The 25,420-nt window shown below is 45.8% G+C and overlaps 1 protein-coding gene across 1 annotated transcript in view; it reads left to right on the top strand.

Annotated features, from left to right (window-relative positions):
- Positions 1–25,420, top strand: part of TNS2 (tensin 2) — a 345,025-nt gene that overhangs the window by 153,734 nt on the left and 165,871 nt on the right. The window contains exon 11 of the mRNA XM_078689072.1: positions 13,292–13,375. Within this exon, the coding sequence (XP_078545198.1) occupies positions 13,292–13,375 (84 nt within the window). The remainder of the gene's footprint in view (positions 1–13,291; positions 13,376–25,420) is intronic.

Genomic DNA, 25,420 nt, shown 5'->3' with positions numbered 1-25,420 from the left:
CTGACGTTTGTGCTGTTTTTGGGTTTGGTGGCAAATTCTATGCCAGTCCCAAGGATGTCGACACTGGAACTGATGCCACCTTTACTGGAAGAGGTGCAGCAATACATCATTGCTTTTGAGTCTGAGTGAAATTCATCTTGACTAAGGCTGCACATAGACCCTGATTTGGTGCAGCCAATACTCAACCCCTCAGACACTATTCCTCTGCCACGCAGTCACACACAGAATAATACACCAACGTTTTGGCTTAGACTCCAATCAGAGCCAACCATATGGAGACAAAAATTGAGGGGATTGGGAAGAGTTTGCCCGACCCCCTTATGAATAAAATAGTTGGTACATGGACCTACAGAATGCCAGGTTTTGGACGTACAGGACGCCAGTGGGTTGGATACCTCATCCAATACTGGTTTAGTACCCCGGCCTGGACCCGTTACGAAAGAGAGTACTTCTTTTGCCTGTATGATTTTCAGTGGACTACTGAGGTCCTTGACCTCCGCCTCTCCACTATGGCCGAGAAATCAAATGTCATTTCAGAAGTCTCTCAGACTGTCCAAGCTCTGAGTGAAACTCTTCTTCCCTTTATAGATGCCCTCAAGAACATGCTATTAGCCACTTGGGCTCTAAACGGTACTCTTGCCCCTTGGTCAATTAGCAGTTTATGCGCCCGCATAGACCAGCTCCAGGCAACCCTGACTTTTTACCTCAGCACCCAACCCTTGAGAGTTTGGTGGTAAACGTGTCCACCAATAGGGTCAACCCTTTTCCGATGACTATTCCTGACAGATAGTCCAAACACAAGGAACATTATGCAAACATATGTTCTCCTCGACCAGCCTTGCCGTAAGGTTGGACAACGCTAGCTGCCTTTTCATACGTTAGCGCACACGCTTTAGGATGTGATTGGTGAGGCTGTACTGGAAGTCCCAGAAGACATATGGGCTTTATTGGCCCAAACCATTCAGGATGACTGGGTTGCAGTGAAGTTTATCATTAGCTCTGAACTGTAAACCAAGGACAGTGCCATTGGGACCAGCGTGGTGCATGGGCACCATGCATGAATGAGATCCATAGGCTTCTCATGGGACAGCAAGGGTATCCTTCATGAACTTGCCTGCCTGTGTTGTCAAAAGGCGGATTCAGCCTTAGAGCATTAATAGGCAATCCGAGCCACAGCACGCTCTTTGAGTCTTTCAGCACCTGTCCGGCCACTGCCTTTCCTGTCCTGAGTTCTGAAGAAGGTCAGGACGAACCAGGCCCAAGCCATTCTTCTGGCTCCATATTGGACCACAAGTGTGTGGTGCCTTGAACTTCTGGGTCTGAGCATCTGTCCTCCGATCAGTCTGCAGCTTCAGGAGTATCTTCTTTTGCAGCAGCAGAATAGGGTCTTGCACCCATGCCAGCACAATATGCACCTCCATGAGTGGTGTAGCAACAGTTGATCTCCTTCAACCTTCCTCCTGAAGTCGTTGATGGGATCCTGGCAGGGAGGGGTCTGACCACAGAATCGTTGTATACTTCATGCCAGGATAAGTATCTGGTTTTATGCAACACTTGCCGGATGGATTCACTGCAGGCCAAACAGTCAGATGTATTGCTGCATGTTTTGTCTTTGGCCCAGCAAGAACTTGCTGTGGGCACTGGACAAAAAATATTTTTTGGGCCTTTGGGCCTCTTTACTTTTGTTGCACCAGCCGTCCTTGTTCAAATCACCCATTGTGATGCATTGTCTAAAATCTGCGTGATATCTTTCTGCCATTGCGATGCTACAATGGGACCTGAATTTGGTTCTCTTTCCTCACGTGTACCCATTTTGAGCCATGCACAGTAGTCTATTGTACCTCACCGTAAAAAAAGCTTTTCCTGGTGTGCAATAACATCAGCTCACAGTGCAAGTGAGCTTTAGGTATTCTCTGTCTTGCCTCCTTATATCACCTTTTTTTCCAGGCAAACTAGTGTTACAGACTTGTTTCTACCGAAGATGGTAACTCCTTTTCAGACTGGACAAACCATTACTCTTCTGACTTTCTTTACGCCACCTCATCATTTGAAAGATGAAGAAACATGCCATTGCTTGGAACCCAAGACAGGTCAGCTTTTACATTGATCGTATCAAGGAACATCAGGTAGACGATCAATACTTAATGAGTTTCTCTGGTGTAAAGAAGGGCAAGCCAATGCATAAACCGAACATTTCTTGATGAATAGTTATTTGTATTAAGATATGCTCCGAATTGGCTAAGTAGCAGCCTCAATAAGGTCAGAGGGCTCGTTCTACCAGAGCTATGGCTGCGGAGCGTCTGTCTTGGAAATATAAGGCTTCTACGTGGGCATCAGTACTCATGTTCATGAAATAGGCTGCCAGGTTCGACGGGAAGATCATTTTGCCCATCCAGTCCTGCAGGACTTTTTGATATGAGCCATTCAACAGACCCATCTCCTTGGGAGGTACAGCTTTGGAATCTATTCACAAGGTGAGAAATTTGTGGTTATAAGTATCCATCAGATGAATAGGTTGCTTACCTGTGGTAATGCTCTTTCTGGTCTACTCACATTACTAACCTCCCACATACAACACTACAACAGACTTCCCAATACAGCATCCAAAAGTAAGACATCCTCAGAAAAAATTACAATCAACCAACACTGCAATTCTGCCCTCGGACTTATTCCATTTATCTATGCTGATCACTGGGCCATTTGTTTGTGCTTGAAGGTCTGGCTTGCGAATATGGCTCATTGTGCGCTTCCAGCTGTCCTGTTGTGGCTAATGCTTGACTCAAACTTAGTTCTGGGTGTTTTTCTAAAGTATAATTTAGTATGAGGTTTATTGGCGTTCACTCTGTTATTTCATGAGCACCAGGCAGTTATTTATTAAATGTACAATAATTGTCTAATGTACTATTAAAAAATAATTATTTTTGTAATTTACTTATTTCAATTTCTTTTGTTTGAAAGTATTTTAATCCTGTAGGCAAATCAGTATCAATTACCTTAAATGTTCAGAAAGGGTAGGCAATATTTTCATATTAAACCCTGTATTTCCTACCTGAAACAACATGCTATGTTCGAGGCATGCATGCTGTAGATGCACATGCTTTGCATACTCCTGCCATCTAGTGTTGGGTCCGGATGTTTGCAAGTTATTTTTCTTCGAAGAAGTCTTTCCCAGTCACGAGGTAAGGTGACTCCTCCTTTCAGTGATAGTGCGCATGGGCATCGACTCCATTATTAGAATTTTTTTTCCGCCATCGGGTTTGGACGTGTATTGCTCTGCACCGGTTCGAACCGGCCTTCGGGTTCTCCTCGGTGCGCAATCTCCTCTAGCCTCTACGGTATTGTTATCCTACGTGTTTCCTCTCTCCGCGTATCCATTCAATTGGAAAAGTCTCTCATCTTTGGCCGAAAACATTGTGGGCGGCCTTTGGGTCTAGCCTCATCGATCCACCCCTCTGCTGATGGAACGTACTCCGTTTCAGTTTTGTCCTCGGTGACACTCCAAGTACCCTTGCACCGCTCCACACTAGGTCTGCAACTTGTACTTATCACCGGAGCACAAGGAAGAAGACTGTGAGGCCTGTCGTTCGTTCAGGTCGAAAAAGACTCTTTGAGATCGTCGAGAAATGCAGCATCAAGGCTGTCAACAGACATCGGATATCTTCGGAGAAGAATCCGAAAAGGAAGAAGCAGCAGCTGCGAAAGAATAGGAGGCCTTCTCAGTCCCAGAATCAGATTCCATCCTCGACATCGGGTTGGAGTCAGAAGATATACCAGCGGGATAGGGTGTCGTGAGTACCAACGCTCCTGTACTCCAAAAACTATCTTCTATCAAACATAAGGCTTCGGCACCACCTCTTCCTTCGCACCTTGGTCGGCACCATGACAACATTTCTGATGCCCCGCCCTTGGGCCCGACACCTAAACATGTGGTCAAGCCTTCCGGCTTGGGATCGAGCCATGACAAATCGTCTTCGGACCCGAAACAGTTTGCTCTGAAAGACAAATCTGGTTCAGAGCTGAAATCTTCTGTTTCGAAACAAAAGTCCGCTTCGGAGCCGAAACCTTCCGCTTCTAAACTAAAGTCTGTTTCCAAGCACAAGAAGGACAAGTCCGGTTCGGCACCGAAGCTTTCTGTGCCAAAATCGAAAGAAGATAACTCAGATACCCTGGAACCAATCTTAGACATTATGAAGGACAGATTGGATCCAAAGCAGAAATAGCTTTACATTAATCCAGACACTGGACACATATTAGCCAAAACTCCTTCCAAGAGGAAAGTCAGTTCAGAGGACACTGGATACAAGCTCCCCCTTAAGAAGAAGAAGGACATTGCTATAAGTCCTATTCATCCTACTTTGCCATCCGCTCACCCACCGCCACCATCTTCACCATTACCAATATTGCCAGGTTCAGATCTATTACACATAACACCACAGCGATCTTCTCACGCCCAGCTTGATTTAGAAGATGGGGATGATAATGTTCCTTTACCTACTGATCCGTGGGATGATCATAATATTGATCCACCCATGGATAATGATCCAGACCTGTACCCTGCTAAGCCTTCATCCCCAGATGATAATGTATCCTATCTGGAGCTAATTTCCAGGGCAGCAGCATATCATGGTGTTACACTGCATAAAGAGGCCTTAGATAACGATTTTTTATTTGAGACACTAGGGTCTTCACACAGAGTTAATCAGTGTCTCCCTATGTTAAAAGGCATGATGAGACATGCAGATGACATTTTTAAGGAACCTGTTCGTGCACGAGTTTTAACACCTAGGGTTGATAAAAAATATAAACCATCACCCTCTGATCTGGTTTTTATTAAAGGTCAGCTCCCTCTAGATTCCCTGGTAGTTTCCAAAGCTCGTAAAAGAGAGAACTCACAGACAAATGAGGAGGCACCTCCCCAGATAAAGAATCTAAGCTTATTGTGCATCTGGTAAAAGGGTAGCTGCATAAGCTGCTAATCACTAGCTGTTGAAAAATGAGGCAGCATCTGTGAGGCCTGCACAAATAACATGACTACATTTGTCCTTCACTGGGAACCAAACACCCAATTGTAGCGCCTGACTCTCAGAGGGTAGCGTTGCAGAGCAGTCTGAGGCTTACTCAAGGGAGGTGGTGTGGGCTAGTAATCGCCATTTGCAAGTGCGCAGAAATAACATTCAATAATTGATTGTCCAGTCTGTACTTTGCTTTATAAAAGTAAGAGTACATTTATTAAACACACACACTACTCAATACTATGCACCAATTTACAGATATACATAAGCTGTTGGAATTACTTTGTGACATTGCATAACATCTCCACCCCTCCTGCCGGGGGGTGGGGTTTAGTACCACCACTCCCATATATGCGCATCATCTTGCCCCCAATGAAGTTAGTTGAACATAACCTGGAGCGAGGCCCCTGCGCACTGGCACCATCCCAGGCCCCCCCACCCCATTACCTCAAAAAGCATTAAAAAGGGGTATACTGTCTTGGTGACACATGACCCTGACCGAGTATCTCCTACTGACCATAAAGTATGCACCTCTATATCTTAAGGGCTAACAGTCTGGGGTCTTCACCTACGCGCAGCAGCAAGAATACATGTTTGCGCACACTTTAGAATGACAATACTCAGCACATTTGGGTATCATTAGAATGCCTTGCAATTACAGCCCCTAAAGGCATCACAGATGTAATCACAGGATTACGCCTATACAGACAGACACCCTAGGAGGAATGTCTGACAACATGACCCCACTTTGCTTATGACATCACCTTACATGTACTTCACATTAAACCAGTGAAATTCAGTCCATGTAAAAGAAATAACCCATGTAAATGCATTTCAATGCAAATCCACCACTTCACCTCCAGGGGTGCCCTTCTCAAGGCATCCCCAACTCTGCCCTTCTCTCCATGATGCACTTCTTAAGGCACCGCCTGCTGTAGAACAAAAGTTCCATTCTAGAAGGAGATGCAATCTTCACTGAGCCCTTGAGGGCCTCGGTGCGGGGCCCGGACCCCCAGGGAATGTGATGTGGCTCTGGAGCCCACCCCCGGCCACTCTGCAGTTTTCTAGGGCCCCGGTCCCACCTGGGCCCCATGCTGCTCCTCCTCTTCATGTTCGGGGTCCCGGTCCCACTCGGAACTCCCGCATGCCTTCTTCGTTGGATCGCAGCCCGGGGATCCCACCCCGGCTGCCCCCGCATGCTCCCCGCCCTGCCCGCACTCTTCTGTGTGGCCGCGGGAGCCGGTAACTCTCTTTGGGTCTGCTCGCTCCGGCCGGCAGATGCTGGGAGTCCTGCGGGGCCTTTTTCCCTCACATCGGGGCCTGGGGATGGGGGCCTGGGCCCCTCCCCCTCCACACTCGGGCCCGGGATGGGGTCCTGGGTTCCCAAACCTCTTCGTGGGGGAGGGGGCTGGGGGGGGGCGTGTTGGCGCTCCCCCGCAACCAGCATTGGCGGGGCCAGGTGAGCTCCTGCTGCCCCCTTTGGGCACCTGGGGGCCATTTTCACAGGGAGCGCAACGGCGCTCCCCAACTTTGCTTCGGGCCTGGAGATGCGGTCCCGGCCTCAGGGCACATTCTCATGGGGGAGCGCAACGGCGCTCCCCCCGCCGTCCTCCTTCACATCACTGGGGGCCAGAGTGGGCTCCTGGCCCCCTCCTGGCAACGTCCTGGGGGGCGCGAGGACGCCCCCGACTTTGCTTCCTCCTGGGGCAGCCCCCGGGACCTACTCCACCAATTGGGTTTCACTGTCAATGCATAGAAGTCTCATCCTCTGCCTTCACAAATGGAGTCCTATCTGGGAGCGACTGTAAACAGCTGCACAGCTCCAGCCTCTTCCAATGCAGACAGATTTCAAAATATTCAAACTCTGCTGCTACAGTTTCAGGTCAATCAATACTTAGCAGTCAGGACTTTCATGCAACTGTTAGGTATGGTGGCATCATGCATTACAAAAGCGCCTCACGCAAGATTACACATGCCACCGCTACAAGAATGCTTAGCACGTCAGTGGAATCAGTCTCAGGGTCAATTAACAGGTTTAGTGTTGGTAAACAGGCGCACCCATCGCTCTCTGCAGTGGTGGAACACACAAAACTTTTTAAAAGGGCGGCTCTTTATCAACTCTCTTCTAAAGATCATGCTAACAGCAGACGCATCTCTCAGAGGTTGGCATGCCCATCTTCACAATTTTACAATTCAAGGTCTATGGGACAACAAGTACAAAACTCTTCACATCAACTATCTAGAGCTTCTAGCTGTGTATCTATCATCGAAAGCTTTTCAGTCTCACATCAGGGAAAGTGGTCCTAGTCTGCACAGACAATATGACAGCTATGTACTATATACAAAAAACAGGCAGGTCACATTCTCTGCAACTGTCACGCCTCTCTCAGACCATTTGGCATTGAGCAATTCATCATTAAGTTTATCTTCTGACAGAGCACCTCCGAGGAGTAAACAATCAGATTGCCGTCCTCCTCAGCAGAAGTCAGCAACAAATACACAAGTGGGAACTTCGTCCCCAATTTCTCCTTCCATACTTTCAAAAATGGGGATTCCCACAAATAGATCTGTTCACCACAGTGGACAACTCAATATGCCAACACTTTGTCTCCAGGTTCCCACACCCTCTATCCAAAGGCAATGCCATATGGATGAATTGGTCAGGGATATTTGCCTACGCTTTTCCGCCTCTCCCTCTCCTTCCATTTCTGGTTCAGAAGCTCGGGCAAATATCCCTCACATTTATTCTAGTGGCTCCCACTTGGGCCCGTCAATCGTGGTATTCAGCACTCTTGGAACTATCAGTAGTTCTGCATCAAAAGCTGCATCTCATTCCAGCCTCCTCACGCAGAACCATGGAGAGGTCAAACACCCTATAACCCCAAGGAGCTCAATCCAGCGATTTGGCTCCTGAAGTCATAGAGTTTAGATAGCTCAACTTGCCACCAGAGTGTATGACTATTCTTAAAGAAGCAAGAAAGCCTACTACCAGAGCATGTTATGCAGCAAAATTGAAAAGATGTATTATATATTCCACCAACAACAATATTGATCCACTAGATGCCTCTATTCAAAATATCATTTGTTAAATTCTGCATTTACAGGGTATTGGTCTAGCCTATACTTCCATTTGATTGCATCTTGCATCAGTAGCCGCATATTTGTAAAACAGACAACAGCTATCTTTGTTCTAAGTTCCAGTAACTAAAGCCTTTATGGAGGGGCCTTAAAAGAGTGATACCACCCAGGGTAACTCCAGCACCAGTTTGGAATCTAAACATTGTGCTTACTCTGCTCATGGGTCCACCCTTTGAGCCATTACACAACTGCCCATTACAGTTGTTTTCATGGAAAGTTGCCTTCCTCATTGACATCACTTCATCGAGGAGAGTTGGTGAGCTACAAGCATTAACCTTAGAAGAACCCTCCTTTCAGCTTCAAAAATACAGAGTAGTTCTTCGCACTAACCCCAAATTCCTTCCCAAAGTGGGTTCAGCTTTTCGCATCAGCCAATCAGTTGAGTTACCTGTGTTTTTTCCTCAACCTGATTCCGTAGCACAAAGAGATCTTCATATACTCTTGATGTCAGAAGAGCGTTATAGTATTATATTGAAAGAACAAAGGACGTTCGTAGAACAAAACAACTGTTTGTTGCATTTGCCACACCTCATAAAGGAAGCTGATCTCTAAATCTGGTTTTGCAAGACGAATTGTTAAATGCATTAAAACCTGCTATGCTAAAGGTAAAATAACTTTATCTATACCTCCTAGAGCACATTCCACTCGTAAAACAGGAATTTCTATGACCTTTTTAGGTAACACCCCTATAGCTGACATCTATAAAGCAGCAATATGGTCCACACCACACACATTTATCAAACACTACTGTATGGATGTGTTAGCACGTCAACAAGCCAATGTAGGGCAATCAGTGCTAAATACACTTTTTTTGAAACAGCACAACATACTGGTTAGCCACTGCTTTGGGAGAATCTTGCTAGATAGTCTGTGCAAAACATGTGTGTCTACAGCACCCAAGCCTCAAATGGATTATGCTACTTACCCAGTAAGCATCTGTTCTTGGCATGTAGAGCTGTAGATTCACATGCGACCTCCCACCTCCCCGGGTACCTGTAGTTGTTGCAGATTTCATTATTTACATTACATATGCATAGACATATTTGTGCTACACTCACTTACTCCATTCTCACCCTCTTGCGGGAATATAGTCGTAACAATGGAGTCGATGCCCATGCGCACTATCACCAAAAGGAGTCACCTCACCTTGTGAATGGGAAAGACTTCTTCGAAGAAAAATAAGCTTGCAAACATCCAGACCCAACACAAGATGGCAAGCGTATGCAAACCATGTAAATCTACAGCTCTACATGCCAAGAACTGATGTTTACTGGGTACGTAGCATAATCCTTTCATACTTAAATGAAAACCCCGTGGTCTGATCCCCACAAAAACTTCTCCCTCCCCTTGCCCTTTACACGCAAAACAACACCAATATCAAAAATATGTGCTGTTATGCTTAAACAGATACTGTTCATACATAACATGTGGATGGTTGGTCTGTACCTCCTTGCTTCATATAACCAGCAGTAGTTCTAACATTTCAGACTAGCAGCCCGTCCCAACGTTGTCTGGGTATGAAATAGAATGTGTGTAATGTGTGTATTAAGCAAGGGCAATTTATTTTAAAATCTCGCGGTAGACAACATTTTTTGTTTCATTAGAATAGGGACGGAGAAGGGCCAGCTGCAGCCCTGGTTGATGTTAGCAGGCGCGTGTAATTGGTGTAGTGATCCGCCGCCTGAGCCCGGCTACAGCCCTAGTTGATGTTAGCAGGCGCGTGTAATGTCGTTGAATGAGAGAGTTATCAGCCGCGGGTAAATCCGTTTAATGAGAGAGTTGAGTGACAGCGAGTAGGAGAGGCTTCAGTAATTTTCCCCGCAGACACGCTCATTGGCGTGTTCCCCTGCTTGAGGCCCAGATGCAGGCCTGTTTGATGTCAGCAGACGCGTGTTCCCCCGCTTGAGGCCCAGCTGCAGCCCTGGTTGATGTTATCAGGCGTGTGTAATTAGTGTACTGATCGCCTGGCTAGAGCCCTGGTTGATGGTAGCAGGCGCGTGTAATTTCGTTGAATGAGAGAGTTCTGTACCAGCGCGCAGGAGAGGCTGCAGTTACGTTACTTACCAGGCCTCCAGGTGAATGCGTTTGTCACGCCCCAGCACACGGCCACAGCAGACGATCTTCTGATTAATGTACGACCCACATGGCATGAAGGGCGGAACGTAGCACACGCCCCCAGCGTTTCTCAAGCCCCCAGCATGCCCCTTGATGCGGCGCAATTGTGTTCACATGGCATGAAGGCCGGACACACGCCCCCAGCGTTTCTCACGCCCCCAGCGTGCCCCTTGATGCTGCGCAGCAACGTAATTGGTGCTTGTATATACGACTCACATGGCATGAAGGGCGGACACACGCCCCCAGTGTTTGTCACGCCCCCATCGTTTGTCACGCCCCCAGCACACACCCACAGCCCACGATGTGATGGCCGTACCACATGCCCCCAGCGTTAGTCACGCCCCCAGCCTACGCCCACAGCACATTGCAGACACGCCCACAAGGGACTACTTTGCTGGCACGGTTCTTTTACCTTTTAAATGTATAGAGGAGTTGGCCTAACGGCTAAGGCGCTCGACCTCGGACCTGGGGATCTGGGTTCGAGTCTTGGTAACGACGCCAAACATCCTGTGATTCATGGCAAATCACTTAATCTCCCCGTGCCTAACAAAAATGAATGTGTGTCCTCATGTAACGTAACTGGTGCTATGTAAAGCGCTCTGATACCTGATTCAGTTCCGGTCAAGTTCGCGCTATATAAAACTCTGCCCAAAAAAAATATATATGGTTGCCGTCTGCATAGCCTGTGTCCTTATGCTGCAACTGCCCTTTCCATCGCTGTATTGGGTGTTGTGATTGGTGCTGTGGTTACTGAGATTACCCGCCTCAAAGGTTTGGGCTCTCTCTTTATTATATTAGTATGGATGTTCTGGCGATCTGTAATAAAATTCACTATCCAGAACTAAACTAGTTGAATTTGTCTTTTTTCGAACAAGTTATCATTGGGACAGTCACTTTTTGAAAAAGTTAATTTAGTTAAAAAATATAGAGCAGTTAAATTAAAATAAGAGGTTATACCAAATTTTCCTCACAACAGTTGTGGCCGGGTTTTGAAGGAGTCTTTTTTTATAGTTTAAATCCAATACAGATTTACTTTTTGTTCATATTCCAACATCTGTAGCTGCAAGTCATTCAGTGAGCTGTAGGCTATTCTAATATCTGAAAATAAGCATTGTCTTCTTTGATACGAGCATGGTGCCTTTCTGTGTTTTTTAAGGTGGTATAGTTCTTCATATTGTACATGCAGTTGTTCAGAGTTAGGCCACTGTATTGGATCCTGCTCACTAGCTGGTTGTTTGTAGATCATCTGCCTTTTGGCTGGTTTGAGCAATAGAAATACCACATTCATATATACATACATCACTCCATGAATCTCTTAGGGCCTAATCACATCGGTCGTAAAGCCTCCAACTGCTGGTCGGAAGCTTTCTGACCAACATTGTAGGTTTGAACTTTGACAACCGTATTACAATGACGATGGTCGGAGTTTAAACCGGCTGGGGGATTTGGCTCGGTTCGAAGCGCTCAAGGAGCCATTTCGGAAAGGCCTCATAATCCCATAAAGACAGCGTTTCTGCCATCAGGATTATAATGGCACTTTCCAACAGTAGTTCCATGTCAGCCTTTCCGACATGGAACTGCTGTCGGAAAGTGTCTTTGGGACCTAGCAGGTCCCCCTTCCCCCCTGGCCCTCTGCATGTGGCCCTGGGAGGCACTTATGGTGTCCACCTACACATCCCTGCCACATGGGGCAGGGATGTTTAAAAACTTCAGTTTCTTCAATGGGAGCTTTGCTGCAGGCAGTTTCGGCCCACCACACAAGCTCCCATTGAAAAATGGAAGTTTGTGACCGCACCATGTGCGCTCGCATCCTAACTGCGGTGTCGGAACCGCCGACCTGATGTTGGTCTGTTCCCCATCAACAGCGATGTCGGTCGGAGGCAAATCCGAGCGACATCTTAATCAAGGCCCTTGTGTCAACAGTCTGTGTTGTGATTATGGTAAAATTAGAACTTTTGTCATTTAAGCCAAAATCTAAGTGGACTCCTTGCTGTTTGTCGGGCTGTGCTTTGTCTTTCTTGTTTTAATTAATGTTACATATCATCTTTTTCTTTATCACAACCAAGGGGGCATCAGAAGGAATTTTTACTTCACAGATTGTTAGGATGTTGTCCTCCATAAACTGTGTATACCCACAAAAAACCCCAATACCCCATCTCCTTTGTCATATGGATTTTTGAGTTCTAATTAACTTAAAAGCGTCCAAAGCATGCTTTCTTCAGGCTCTTTATCCTGCCTTGTGAAGCTATTGTTGGTAATAGTGGTGATAAAGAAAAAGGTTCCGTCCTTCTTAGCTAAATACTTACCACTTATAATTGTGGTATTGCTGACACTGTGATTTTTATTACTGGTCCCTATGTTTATGAGATTAAAAGATGAGTTATTGATAGGAAGAATTGTGAAACTTACTATAAGGTATCAATCAGTCCGTCAATACGTTTCTTCCTCCCCTATAGGCCAAAGGGATCAAAGGAATTCTTTAGGATTAAAGGTCACTCCTATTTGTCTTTAAATTATATAATCTTTTAGTTTGTCAGGCTGTTTAGCTTTGTGTCTGTGAAGAGGCTGGGTTGCTCCCTCAGGGGTAGATGTGAGACACCCTTTCTTTGTGGAGAATGTGAGTAGACATTTCTTTTAGGAGTCTATTAGAATTTCTCTCCTGTTCCTCAGATTATGAGATGCCCTCTTTTGAAGAAAACTGTCAGGTGACTGTAAACTTAAACTTCCCTCTTTTTAAGGTTACAACATGGCATTTCTCTGAGGCCCTAGGTGATGTTTTTTCTTATGTCTCAGGCTGTCAGAACTCCTCTCTTGTTTTCAGCTTGAAAGGCACATTGTGAAGGAATAAAGTTATATGTTCTCTCTCAAATAAGGCAGTGAAATGCTGTTTGGGAGGTTGTGAGGTAATTCTCTCAAGTGCCTGTGAGATGCTCACTCTTGAAGGAGAATATGAGATGCTCCTTTAGAGAAGGCAGCACCTGTGTCACATGAGACAATTCACATATTTTCTTTCTCTCACTCTGCAGTGCGGACCAGGCCTTAAGCACCCTCGCCATGAGGAAGTTCTGTGAAGACAAGGTGGCTGCTTCTCTCCAACCATCTCAGAGCAGGTAAGAAGTCTCAAACAGTAGTATTAATTTGGACTGAATGCCACAACATGGCCTAAGGGAGGGTGGGAGGTTAGTGGGTTGAGTTTCTTGGACTGTTTCATGAGCAGTACATTAAGTGCAGGTCCAGATTACTCTCTAGTAGTGCCCCAGCTATTTCCTGGCAGAGTTACGTTACGCTTTCCTTCGCTCTACTCAATCTGCTACCCCGGTTTTAATATCTTTACTTCCACCCAGTGGCAGCTGCTGCAGTACAGAAGTGGTGGGTAACGGACAGAGGAAATAAGAAAAAATGACTTACCTGCCGGCCACCGCCTCTCCTCCGTCCTCTTCTTTTCCTGTCAACTCCCCGCAGCACACAGGCCCCAGACTCCCCTAAGCCATTTACTACGCTAATGTGATGCTGGTAATATTATTACCAGCATGACAGCATCATCATGAGTGTCCTGAGCCGCCTGGTTTGCCTCTCAGACAGTGCCTGGGACTGTTATCCATCCGGCTATGCAGCACAGCAGGGTGGAGAAATGTTAAGTGCGCATGTCGGTTTGGCCGTTCCAAGACGGGCGGCCAAACCAACATGCGCACTCATGATGCACACCACTTCTCCCTGCTCATCACAACAGCCCCGCAAAGCCCTAGACTGGCTCAGACTCTGTACTGAAAAATAAAATGATAATAACTTAGTGTAATTATGATTTTATTTTTCCTTTTTGCACTCCTCAGAGAGCAGTTAGGCGATGCTCCTTCGCCTTAATGGAGGAGCCGCTTCTGCTTCCACCTTATCCTGTTATGGAGTAATTCATTTCCTTTCTTGCTTAAACTCTTTTCCTTGTCTGTGCCCCCTCGCCAGTACTAATTCACATTCTCAGGCCATCAGTGCTGAGTTATGCGATGAACTAGCTCTCTCTACGAGTTCCACTTGGCTGCCCTGCTGAACAGCAGAGCAACTAAGTGGAACTAGTAGAGAGACTTAATTAGAATATGACTTTCATGCCTTTTTAGTCTTTTACTGTCCTATCTCACTCATCAGGCTTTGCTCACTGCCATTCACTGGCCTCTGCTCTACTCAGGGCATCTATTAACGTTCTGCTATCTTTTTATTGTACTGGGTGAGGAAAACAGTCTGTGTGACACTTGCACAGGTGCTGTGTGCCATGTTTACCTGCTTCCCATCCTGTACTCTGCCCTATACACAGAACTGTTCTGCTGTAGTCAGTTGCTGCAGTGTGATATTGAAACCTCTACTCTTCACACAACTTGTGTGTTTGAGTTAATAGATGTCACATTTGTCTGTAATCTTACCATGCCTAGAGCCTTCCAATAGCCTGTGTTTCGACCATGTGTGCTCTTTTATCATCCTGTAAAATCTTGCACACTTGTTTTCTCACCCATCTGTACTGTCTCCCGTCTCTGCATTCTCTGACCAGCCTCTACACATCTCTTGTTGTACTTACACTCACCAGTCTACAGTCTGTCAGTGTTGCACCTAAATAGCAGAAACAAATAATAATAGAAATGTCATAAACAAGCAGCTGATCATAGTATTGTGGCATATATTTTGTGACTACAAAGATATTGTGGACCAAAATATTAAAGGTAAGTTTGATGTTATTTAATTGTTTCACTATTATTTCAACATTTAAACACTGCTTACTATAATATCACATTTATGAAAGTATTTTATTGTATTGTTTTATGTTTTTACTTTATTCTATATATTATGTAAGATATTATTATTCTTTAAATAATATTGTTATTTGTATTTTTTGTTGTTTTGAGGGTTTGTCTGGTTAGTGCTTTTGAAATTCTATATCAATTTATGTTAATGTGTTCCTTGTGTTTTATCTTTTTATTGTTATACTCATCTGTTGATATTTTACTATTCTGTATATCATTTTTATTTTGGGTTGTTAGGTTTATGGTGGCATTGGGTGGGTGGAGTTTTTTTATTAATGATATATTCCAAGTGTTATTTATTTGTTTAAATGTATACTACATTTTGTATGTTTGTGTGAAATTTTAAGTTTGGATTTTGGAATTTATTGGGGCATACATATTGTTTGGGTTTTTCTTTCAAATTATTATGCAATTTGATTTTTATATTTGTACATTTCAAAAGGGACATACAGCCAGATTCATCAATGCAACATTCTGCGAATTCTAAATAGCGAAATTTACCGAATCGAAATTTAGAATTCGCAGAAAGGCATTCATGAAGAAATACGCGCAAAAAAATGTGAATCGCGATCGGCCACAATTGCAGATTGCGATTTAGCCTTAATCGCATTATATTCTCAGATTCGGCCGATTTCTTGGTTGAAATTGCGATTTCGCAATTACCGAAATCGCAATTTGAGATCGCAAAAACGGGAAGTCGCATTTCGAGCCCAATGATGACATCACAACCAGGAAGTAGGCTGTTCCCTCCCTCATTCAGACCACTGAGCCTGAAAGTGGAAGCTGGACTGTGAAGAGCTCCACAACAGTAAAATTTCAGCAGCACAGCAGGACATCCACAACCTCCAAAATATCACAGGAAGCAGCAGGGAGCAGTGGCCATGAGAGGAAGAGGAAAATTAAGTCCTCTGAACAAGAACTTGAGTACCTAAATGAGGGGGTCTGTAAGGACCATGCACGCCTGTTTGGCAAGGACTCCAGGAGGGTGCCAGAGGCTGACAAACGCCGCATCCGGCTGCGCATCCGCGCCAAGGTAAATTCGGTCGGGGTGACCCAGCGGTCGATTGACGAGTTGAAAAAGAGGTGGTACGACCTCAGAGGTCGTGCCAAGGAGCGAATTGCGGAGAGGCTGGGGGAGCAACTTGCCACCGGTGGAGGAGACCCCACTGCCACACCCAACACCCCACTGGAGGACCTCGTGGAGGACACCCTGCCTCCTGAAGCCTGCGTGGGGGTCACCCAGCTGGACTCGTCCCGATTCACCCGACAATCCAAAGGTAAGTGCCATGCGACTGCGAGCCCGTCCCCTAACAATGCCCATGACCCCTGAGCTAGCAAATTGACAACCCCAGTAATGCAGGCCATGCACACCTGAAATGCCCTATTGCATTGTGGAAGTTGTAGTGTAATCAACATTCCCAGATAGCACAACACAGGCAGACCTGTAAATTCAAAGTAATTCCTAAAGCTAGTCAGTGACAGCAGGCCTGCAGGCATGTAGCAACATCTCATGTGCAAGCTACATATCATTGATCATCCACCCATTTACATCACAGGTGCAGCAGAACAGGCCAGTACCGACAGCGAGGCCCTACATATTGATGAGTACCAGGAGGACACCGAGGGTGAGGGCCAACCTGAACCAGGAACATCTCAGCCACCTGCAGCAGTACCACCACCACGCCCCCATGTGGCCAGGGCCAACCCTGCAGCCCTCCCACCGACACCCACGGCAGTGGTACAGGCCACCCCACTAGCTGCCAGGAGGCAGACGAGACGCTCTGCCGCCATCAGGTCGCAGTCCAGCGGACTGTCGAGCCAGCTGCGTGACATCTCAACACGCGCAGGCAGGTCTGTCCATGCACGTGATCCTGGCCTGGCAATTGAACGCCGCATGCTTGCGGTACACCTGACGCAGGCGCGTCACCTGGCTGCCATACATCTGCAGCTCACCAATACCGCGCAGCATGTTGGACAGCTGACCGCAGCTGTGCGAGAGAACAACCAGATCCTGGTCTCTCAGCAGGACATCACCCGGCGGCGCCACCGCCAGCTGCTGACCCGCCTGTCAGCCTACACCAGGTCAAATCATATAATCGGCAACGCAACATCTCATCTTTCCCGCCGGTCCCTTGCAATGCAGGTACAAATGGTTCAGTGTTGCCAGGACGTTGCAAGGGCACTTGATCAGGTGACAGCAGCTGTGCTCAGTATACAGCCAACTGCCCATGTTGCACCAGGGGGTGGTGATGATGTCAGCGAGGGCACGTCAAGCCACAGCAGCATGTCCTTGCCGCCGGTGACAGAACGCCAGCGCAGCAGCAGGCCCACTGCAGCATCACGGGCCAACACTGCAAATGAGGACAGCAAGAGGAGACTGGGTGCGTCTGGACGGAGGCGCCATTGACAATTTACACTCTGCCTGCAGGGCCATGCAGAATCTGCAAGCAAGCCCTCTACCGCAGCATGGGGACGTATGAAGCAATACTGTTCCCATGTGCACCCATGGACAAAAGAAAAAACACATTATTGTGAATAAACAATAAGAATTTATGGTTGAACGTAAATCCGACTCATGTCATTATTACATTTGTCATGCATGAGTGCAGTGTTGGGTGAGGGGAGTGGGTGGACTAGAAAAAGTTATTAGTGATTTGGTTGCGGCATCTGTGTCCTTCAGCTGGATTTTCCCCGCGTGCATGACGCGCATGTGGAGGTGGGCGGTTGTGCCCTTCCGACTCACTGCCAGATATCGCAACAGGTATCCTGCTCTTGGTAGCAATGTTGTGGAGTATTGCACACACGGCAACAATGCGGTAGCAGATCTTAGGCTCGTATTTGAGGGCCCCACCAGTCTTATGCAGTATGCGGAAGCGGCTCTTCAACAGCCCAAATGTCCTCTCAATGCAATTCCTAGTGCGGATGTGTGCTGCATTGTAACGCCGTTGCTGTGGTGTTGCAGGGTTGAGGTAAGGGGTGAGGAGGTACTCACGGAGACCGTAGGCACTGTCACCTGAATGAAAGGAGCAGAGGGTGAGTGCATGTTCTGCGCAACTACATGATCACAGTGTATTATATGGGGGCATGTGTACTTACCTAGTAGGTGTCCTTCGCCAAAGTCTCCCCTGGCCAGTCGTGTGTGTATGCCGCTGTGCCGGAATATGAAGGAGTCATGTGTGCTCCCCGGATATTGTGCCACTATGTCTGTGATGTAAGTCTTTGCGTTGCACACCATCTGGATATTGAGGGAGTGGTAGTTTTTGCGGTTGCGGTACATGTACTCCGTTTGTGCTGGTGGGCAGATGTGGATGTGGGTACAGTCAATGCATCCAATGACCTGTGGGAATTGGGCAACAGTGTAGAACTGTAGCTTGGTGTCATTCAAGTCCTGTTGGGTGGTCGGGAATGAGATGTAGTGGTGAAGGCGGCTCAGCATTGCCTCAAGGAAACTCTTTAGGCAGCGGGACATGGTGCTCTGGGATATCCCCCCTGCAACAGCGACTATCCCCTGGAAGCTTCCGGAGGCCAGTAGGTGCAGGCAGCACAAGACCTGGACATGTGTAGGCACGGCATTGGTCCTCCTTGTTGGGTACTGCATCAGGGGGTCTAGGTCCCGGATCAGCTTAAGAACCATTGGCCCATTCAGGCGGTACTTAGCGTAAATTTGCTCCCTTGTTTGGCCCAGCAGGGTGACCCGCAAGCAGAATATTCTCTCCTGGATCCTGCGTCTGTTTCATGCTGCAGCCTGGAGCCTGCGCCGCCTGACCACCATGTAGAGTCCTGGCATTGTGAGAGTCCTCATGCTACTACTGTGTTTCCTTAAGTGTGTTTGTTCAGGACTGCACCTGTGGCTCATTAGGTTTAAAAAAAAAAAAAAAATTCCTTAATGGTTACCACCTGCTTTTGGTTCTCCTTAAATTGCGGCTCGCAAATAGCGATTCTTGGGGTTTTCGCTATTTGCGAGTTTTCATGAATAGCGTTTGCGGATATTTAGCGGAATCGCTAAATAAATCGCAGAATCCATGGATTCTCGCTATTTCCGATTCGCTATTGGGTTCCTCCTAAATTCTGCGATTTATTTTGTGAATTCGCAATTTTTTTTGCGAACTAGCAAATACAGTGTTTTTCACATGATGAATTGCTTTTCTGTAAATTGCGATCGCAATAGCTAATTCGCAGCTATTGCGATCGCAATTTTGCTTCATGAATCTGGCTGTATGTTTTGTAACTACCTATTATTTGATATAGAAAATTATTGTTATGTTGTGTTTTATGAATGAGTTTGTGAGTTACTGTTTATTCATATTAAATATTGATATTAATTTACATAATGGTAAAATACATTATTTGTTAATATATTTTAATGATTATTTTTATATTTGAAGGCAGAAAAAATATTATTTGGATGTAGTTCTTGTGACCTACCCAAACCTATATGCTTTTTAGGTCTCGCCTGTCGATGCGCATGCGCATCGAGCAAGCGAGACTATAGGGGCTCATCTACTCTTTATCTAACTTGCAAGGAATCGTGGCGATTCCTTGCAGTGCCCGTGACTTTTAAGCTCAATGCGCATGCGCATTGAGCTTAAAAGCGCGTGCACAGCCGCCCGCATTCCTCCGACACCTTTGAAGTGAAGCTTAGCTTCACTTCAAAGGCCCGGCTTCCACGGCCGCCAGGCCACATCAAAGGCTTCCCCAGCACTGCCCCGCCCATCAATCACCCTCCCACTGCCACCCCCCTCCCTCTCCATATGGTGCGCTCTGCCTCAGGCCTCTGAGCCGTCCCTACGCTCCCCGCCCACCCCCATCCTTTTCTCCCACCTCATGTAATAGATGCCATCCCGATGCTGGTGACGCCCCCTCACCGAGGCCTAAGATACAAATTGCACCGAGGCTTAAGATACAAATTGCACCACCATCCCTTCTAAGCGCGCACTAGGGCCACTTATTGCACTAAAAGTCTTCAGATGAATTTAACACCAACCACTTCGCCCCAATTGTTAGATTACAACTGATTGGCAATGGGAGTATCAGAGCACCAGCCTCCGTCACTTGCGTTATCGACCGACACAACAGTAGAGATAATCAAGTGCTTTGGCCCAAACCCAACATGCTGAACGACCCAGCCAAACTCGACCCCCAAAAACGGGTTTACCCCTATTTCATTGGTGTGCCAAACCTGATGGCTTCACTAGCAACGTCACCATGCAGGAATGAAGTGATTTCCCCAGATTTGCAAGATGTTGCGCGCCCCCGTCACAATATTACCACTAACCGGTTAGCCATGTGGTATCAGAGCCCCTCGCACGAGCTCCAGTACGTTACACAACGGCACACCAACATTGTGGAATTAAGTGATTTGCCCAGAGTCGCACAATGTCGAGCATTCCCGCCGAAATTCAAACCCTGCTCCTCAGCAACCCTGACGACCGCTACAGCTGAAGGCCCTACTGTCCGCCTTTCGGACCTTTGCAAACGACTACCTCTGTGCTCTGTCTACACCAATCTCGAACTGCCTAGTTCTTGCTGCCTGCAGTTGTTACCACCAATTAGCATAAACACCAGTTTTCAGCCTATCAATATTTTCGCTACGTCAGGGTTCCCTCCCCTTCCATTCACAGTCGCAAGATAGAGCTTCCTAAGCAATATTTAAGTAACGTGCAGCATTCTCAAGAAACGCAAGCAGCTGTGAGGAAATCTTGCCAATTTATGAAATAAAGTGCACCAGTGCCCCGGCTAGGTGGCTGCACTATGTGCAAGCCAGTCACCGTCTGCTGGAAACACAGACAGAACTGAAGTGTCCACCCCGATTCAGTAAGACATTCACTAAGACATCTGGTTCTCCCGGCACCCAACCTGCCTGTCACGTGGCTGCACTCTGGCCAGCCCCGTCCCTGCATTGCCTTGCCAGTTTAATATTGATGAACCACTCCCTAGTTCAATCTCTGCATACCTTGTAATCCTGGCACTGACCACAAAACGTAAGAACAGCTGGCCACCCCTGAACCACTCCTAGGAAAACCAATATGACATCGTAGTGAATTGTAAATGCGCTGCCCTAATCACACCGATCCCCGATCAACAAGACCCACATAGCTGCGTCTTCTCGGGGCCCCCCCGGTACAGTTAAAGGTGGATTCACAATAAACGGTCAATGGGAAAAACGCCGCCATAATGACACGATCCACCGTTCGGTCTACCAGAACCTACATAGCTGCGTCCCCTCAAGAGTGCTAAGGCTTTCTTCGTGGTATTGGCGCAACGCAAACAACTCAGAAGGTGGAGTCATTATACTAAAAGGAAACCGCACAGGCTTTCTGTATACTGTGACTGTGGGAGAATTAGTTAATGTTCCTGCGTTTGAGTTAGAGCTTTTAGATTTGTTTATGGCTTTTTTTCTTTGTAATTCTTTAGCATTGCCTACAGGAAACAAAAATGCTAAAGAGTTAAAAAAAAAACCCATAAACAATTCTAAAAGCACTAACTCTAATGCTGCGAGACCTATTGCATTTCCAATGCTTGTTTCTCCTATGGCTTTTATATGGGAATTAAAAATGTAAAAGACCACCCCCACCACTCTATAAATTTTCCTCAGTGTTAATTAGAAAGGTAATTGTAACCCTGCATTCCAATTTATGCACTTTTCCTAATTTTTGTTGGATTGGAGTTGGAATGGTAAAGCTGACCTGGCCAATGTATCTACTTTCCCCAATGTTTGTCAGACTGAAATTGCAATAGTAAATCTGAAAATGTATGCACTTTCACCAATGTTTGTTATAATGGTGACTGGATTTACTTTAGTAAATGCCACCCTCCAAATGTATGAACTTTCCCAAATGTTTGTTAGATTGGAGTTGGAATATTAACATAGTAAATCTGCCCCACCCCCAGTGTATGCACTTTTCCCAATGTTTAGTACACTGGAAATTAAATCTGACCCTCCACCCTCCCCTGGATGTACGACGTTACATCGCATACTTTTACAACGCATACCTTTACAACACATTTTTTACAACGCAACATCCATTACAACGCATTCCATTACAACGCATGCCATTACAACGAATTTTTTAAAACTACCATTACAACGCATTCCATTACAACGCATACTACCTTTACAATGCATACCATTACAACGCATAACATTACATTGCATGCATGGTAAGTATTGGATAGTGTAGGGGTAAAAATTACTATTCTAACTCCAGGGGGGTGCAACAGTAGGGTAAGTGTTGGATAGTCTAGGGGTAAAAATTACTATTCTAACTCCAGGGGGTGCAACAGTAGGGTAAGTGTTTGGAAAGTGTATGGGTACTATGCGTTGTAATGTTATGCGTTGTAATGGTATGCGTTGTAATGACATGCGTTGTAGTGGTATGCGTTGTAGTGTCATGCGTTGTAATGGCATGCGATGTAATGGATGTTGCGTTGTAAAAGTTTCGTTGTAATGGTAGTGCGTTGTAAAAGTTGTGTTGTAAAGGTTGTTTCCCCCCTCCCCTTCCCAAATATAGGCACTTTCTCCAATGTCTGTTAGACTGGTGTTAGATTGGGATATTAAACGCCCTGATGTATGTATTTTCCGTAAAAGCCTGTTGGATTGGACTTACAATAGTACATGTTTATTCCCCTGCCCAAAATGTATGTATTTTTACTGTTGTTTATAGGATTGTGCTTGCAATAGAGTATTTTATTATGTTTTTTCTTTTAAAATATTTTTTTAATTGGAGTTTTTATAAAGATTTTGAGTGCATTTAATGTAAAATTCTATAGTTTTAAATTTTTTTAAAGGTAAGTGCTTTATTCTCGTAATATTAGTTTAAGTAATTTGTTTAAAAATACACTTTTAATGGTTCTATAAGTATATATTTGGTATGAGTTTTTTTAAATTAAAAGAAATTATTCATGTTTGTCTTTTTATTACATAATAGATATTAGTAATATTTTTTATTTACAAATTATATGCATTGGTTTAATACATACATTTTAAGTTATAATTCATTTTAAGTTGCTTCTGACTCGCAGTGTCAGTCTCCAGCACTCTTTTGCTCCGAGGGGGTGCAGAAGATAAGGCGGACAAGTCCACAAATTTGTACTACCATCTAATGGGCACTGGCACAATGGCACATTTTATATATTGCCTACGGTCGCCAGTAGGTAGTTATAGTTAGGATCTACTTTCCATAGGAAATCCGCAACATTCTATTTGGAATAACTTTGGCGCCGGTGGACGAATCTTCGCGAATTTCTCAAAGAAGATGGCCCGCTCCGCTCTGCTCCTTCCCTGAAAGTTTGGGGGGGATTCGTCAAGCGGGGGCCGAGATAAAAGGGGGGTCCCAAACGTGTTTTCCCCATGTTAATTTCCATAGGGCGGTTGGTCTCACTTTTAGCCCGAACGGCTGAATGGATTTCCACCAAACTTGGCAAAATTGTAGGGACTGGAAGCACGATGTGCTTTTGCTATGTCTCAAGATATGTGCTCCAGTGGATTTTGAGTAATTTAGGTTCAAAAAAATATATATATCTGTAGGCGCGCCCCGGTACGCGCACCGGGGCGCGTACCAGCACGCTACGCGAGTACGCGAGCGGAAAGCTGATTGGCTCTCGGGTGTCTGTCAACAGTCCGGAGCGGCCGCCATCTTGTGTCTCGGTAAGATCGAGACACAAGAGGTGGCAAAAACAAAGGGGGAAATGACCAAAAGGGGGCAGGGTAGACCACCCCTGACCCCCTTGGTTTGATGTGGGGGCCATAAAAGGGCCCCGCGGGGCGAAAAAAAATTTTTTTTATTTTCGCGGGGGGAGCGCCCGGTACGCGCACCGGGGAGCGTATCGGGGAGCGTACCCTGGAGAAAAAAGAATGACAGAGTTTTTTTAAAATGTAGCATTTTTTTATAAATTGGAGGTAGTTCTAAAAAGAACTGTTTTTTTTATTCTTTTTGTTTTATATTTTTTTATTGTTTTTTTGAACTTTTTTACTTTTTTTGGCTTTTCTGAACAGATTTATATTTTTTTTGTATTTTTTATAGGGAGAAACAAAAAACAGGGAGTTGTAAACGGCTCAACTGTAGCAAAAAAAAAACAGGAAAAAAATTAATGTTTCTTCGGGCACTTGTGGTGATCACCAGCATGGATGATAAGTTTAATGCTTTGCTCACCATAGCAAATTGTCCCTCCACAAAATTTGCACACGATTTTAAAATCGGAAAACTTGGATTGAACGTTTGGGATCATCTCCCTTGCCTCTGGACCCGACGGAGTGGGTTGTTTACTTTGGGAGGTGCTGGGAGAAGATTGGGGAAGGTTTCTGGCCAGTTCCCTGACCTCTGCCCTAGCATAGTTGTTAGGGTGCCTGCGTTGCATGTGCCGAATCATGGTGTTGTTGCCAAAAGAGTATTTTTTGTTAGGGTTTCCCCTTGAAAGTTGAAAGCCACAGATTAAACAAGTAACCTTCGGCGCATTAACTTTCTTTTTGCCCAAAGGGATGGAAAAAAACTCCCAGATAATGTGCTCCTTTGGCTTATATGAGGTAGTATCTTCTGGAAGGAACCTCCCCTCCTCCTCCTCCTCCTCTTCTTGTTCTCCACCACTGTGGTGTTGTGGTGGTCCTCGTGGTGGTGGTGGTGGTGGTGGTGGTGGTGCAGATGCTCCTGCTGCTGCTGCTACTGTAGCCATTTTTCAGACAAATAGGTACAGAGAGGTCTTTCAACAGGTCTTCTTCACTCAAAGTACAAAGTGAGAATGAGGAAAATAGGTGGGGGCTTTCATCATTTGGAAAACAAAACTGTCCTGAACCAATGAAAAGTATTATATTCCAGGTCACATGACTCGGGCCTTCATCATTTGGAAACCAAAACTGATCTGAACCAATAAAAAGTGTTATTTTCAGGTCACATGACCGGACGCGCTTACGCTACGCGCCCCGGGGCGCGCCCGGGGGCGCGTAGCGTAAGTGCGTCAGGACGCGCCCGGGGGCGCTCACGTATCGCGATCGTATGTGCTCAGGCGCTTCCGGGTGCGTTTACGCCGTGCGTCATAAGACGCATCACGCGGCTACGCGATACGTCACGATGATGTTTTCGTTCGCAGCAATAGCGCTAACGGGACGCTCACCGGTACGCGCAACGGGGCGCGGCCTTACTGCGCTTACCGGTGAGCGCATCGGTACGCGCTCCGGGGCAAAAAATAGATAAATAAATAAAAAATATTACATAAATATACAATATAAAATTCATTATAAAAAAAGATTACATTTCATACCTATAGAGATTTGCTATTAAAAAACCTTTGAAATTCACAGAAAAAAACCATAGGTTTCACACCAGTTATAATTAGGAATTAGCATTTAAAAAACCTATTAAATTCACTGAAAAAACC

Source organism: Lissotriton helveticus, chromosome 1_1 (genome assembly GCF_964261635.1).
Source record: "Lissotriton helveticus chromosome 1_1, aLisHel1.1, whole genome shotgun sequence".
In the NCBI taxonomy this organism is placed as follows: Eukaryota; Metazoa; Chordata; class Amphibia; order Caudata; family Salamandridae; genus Lissotriton; species Lissotriton helveticus.
Note: the sequence above shows the minus strand (reverse complement) of the source record. Positions and strands in the feature narration are given on the sequence as shown.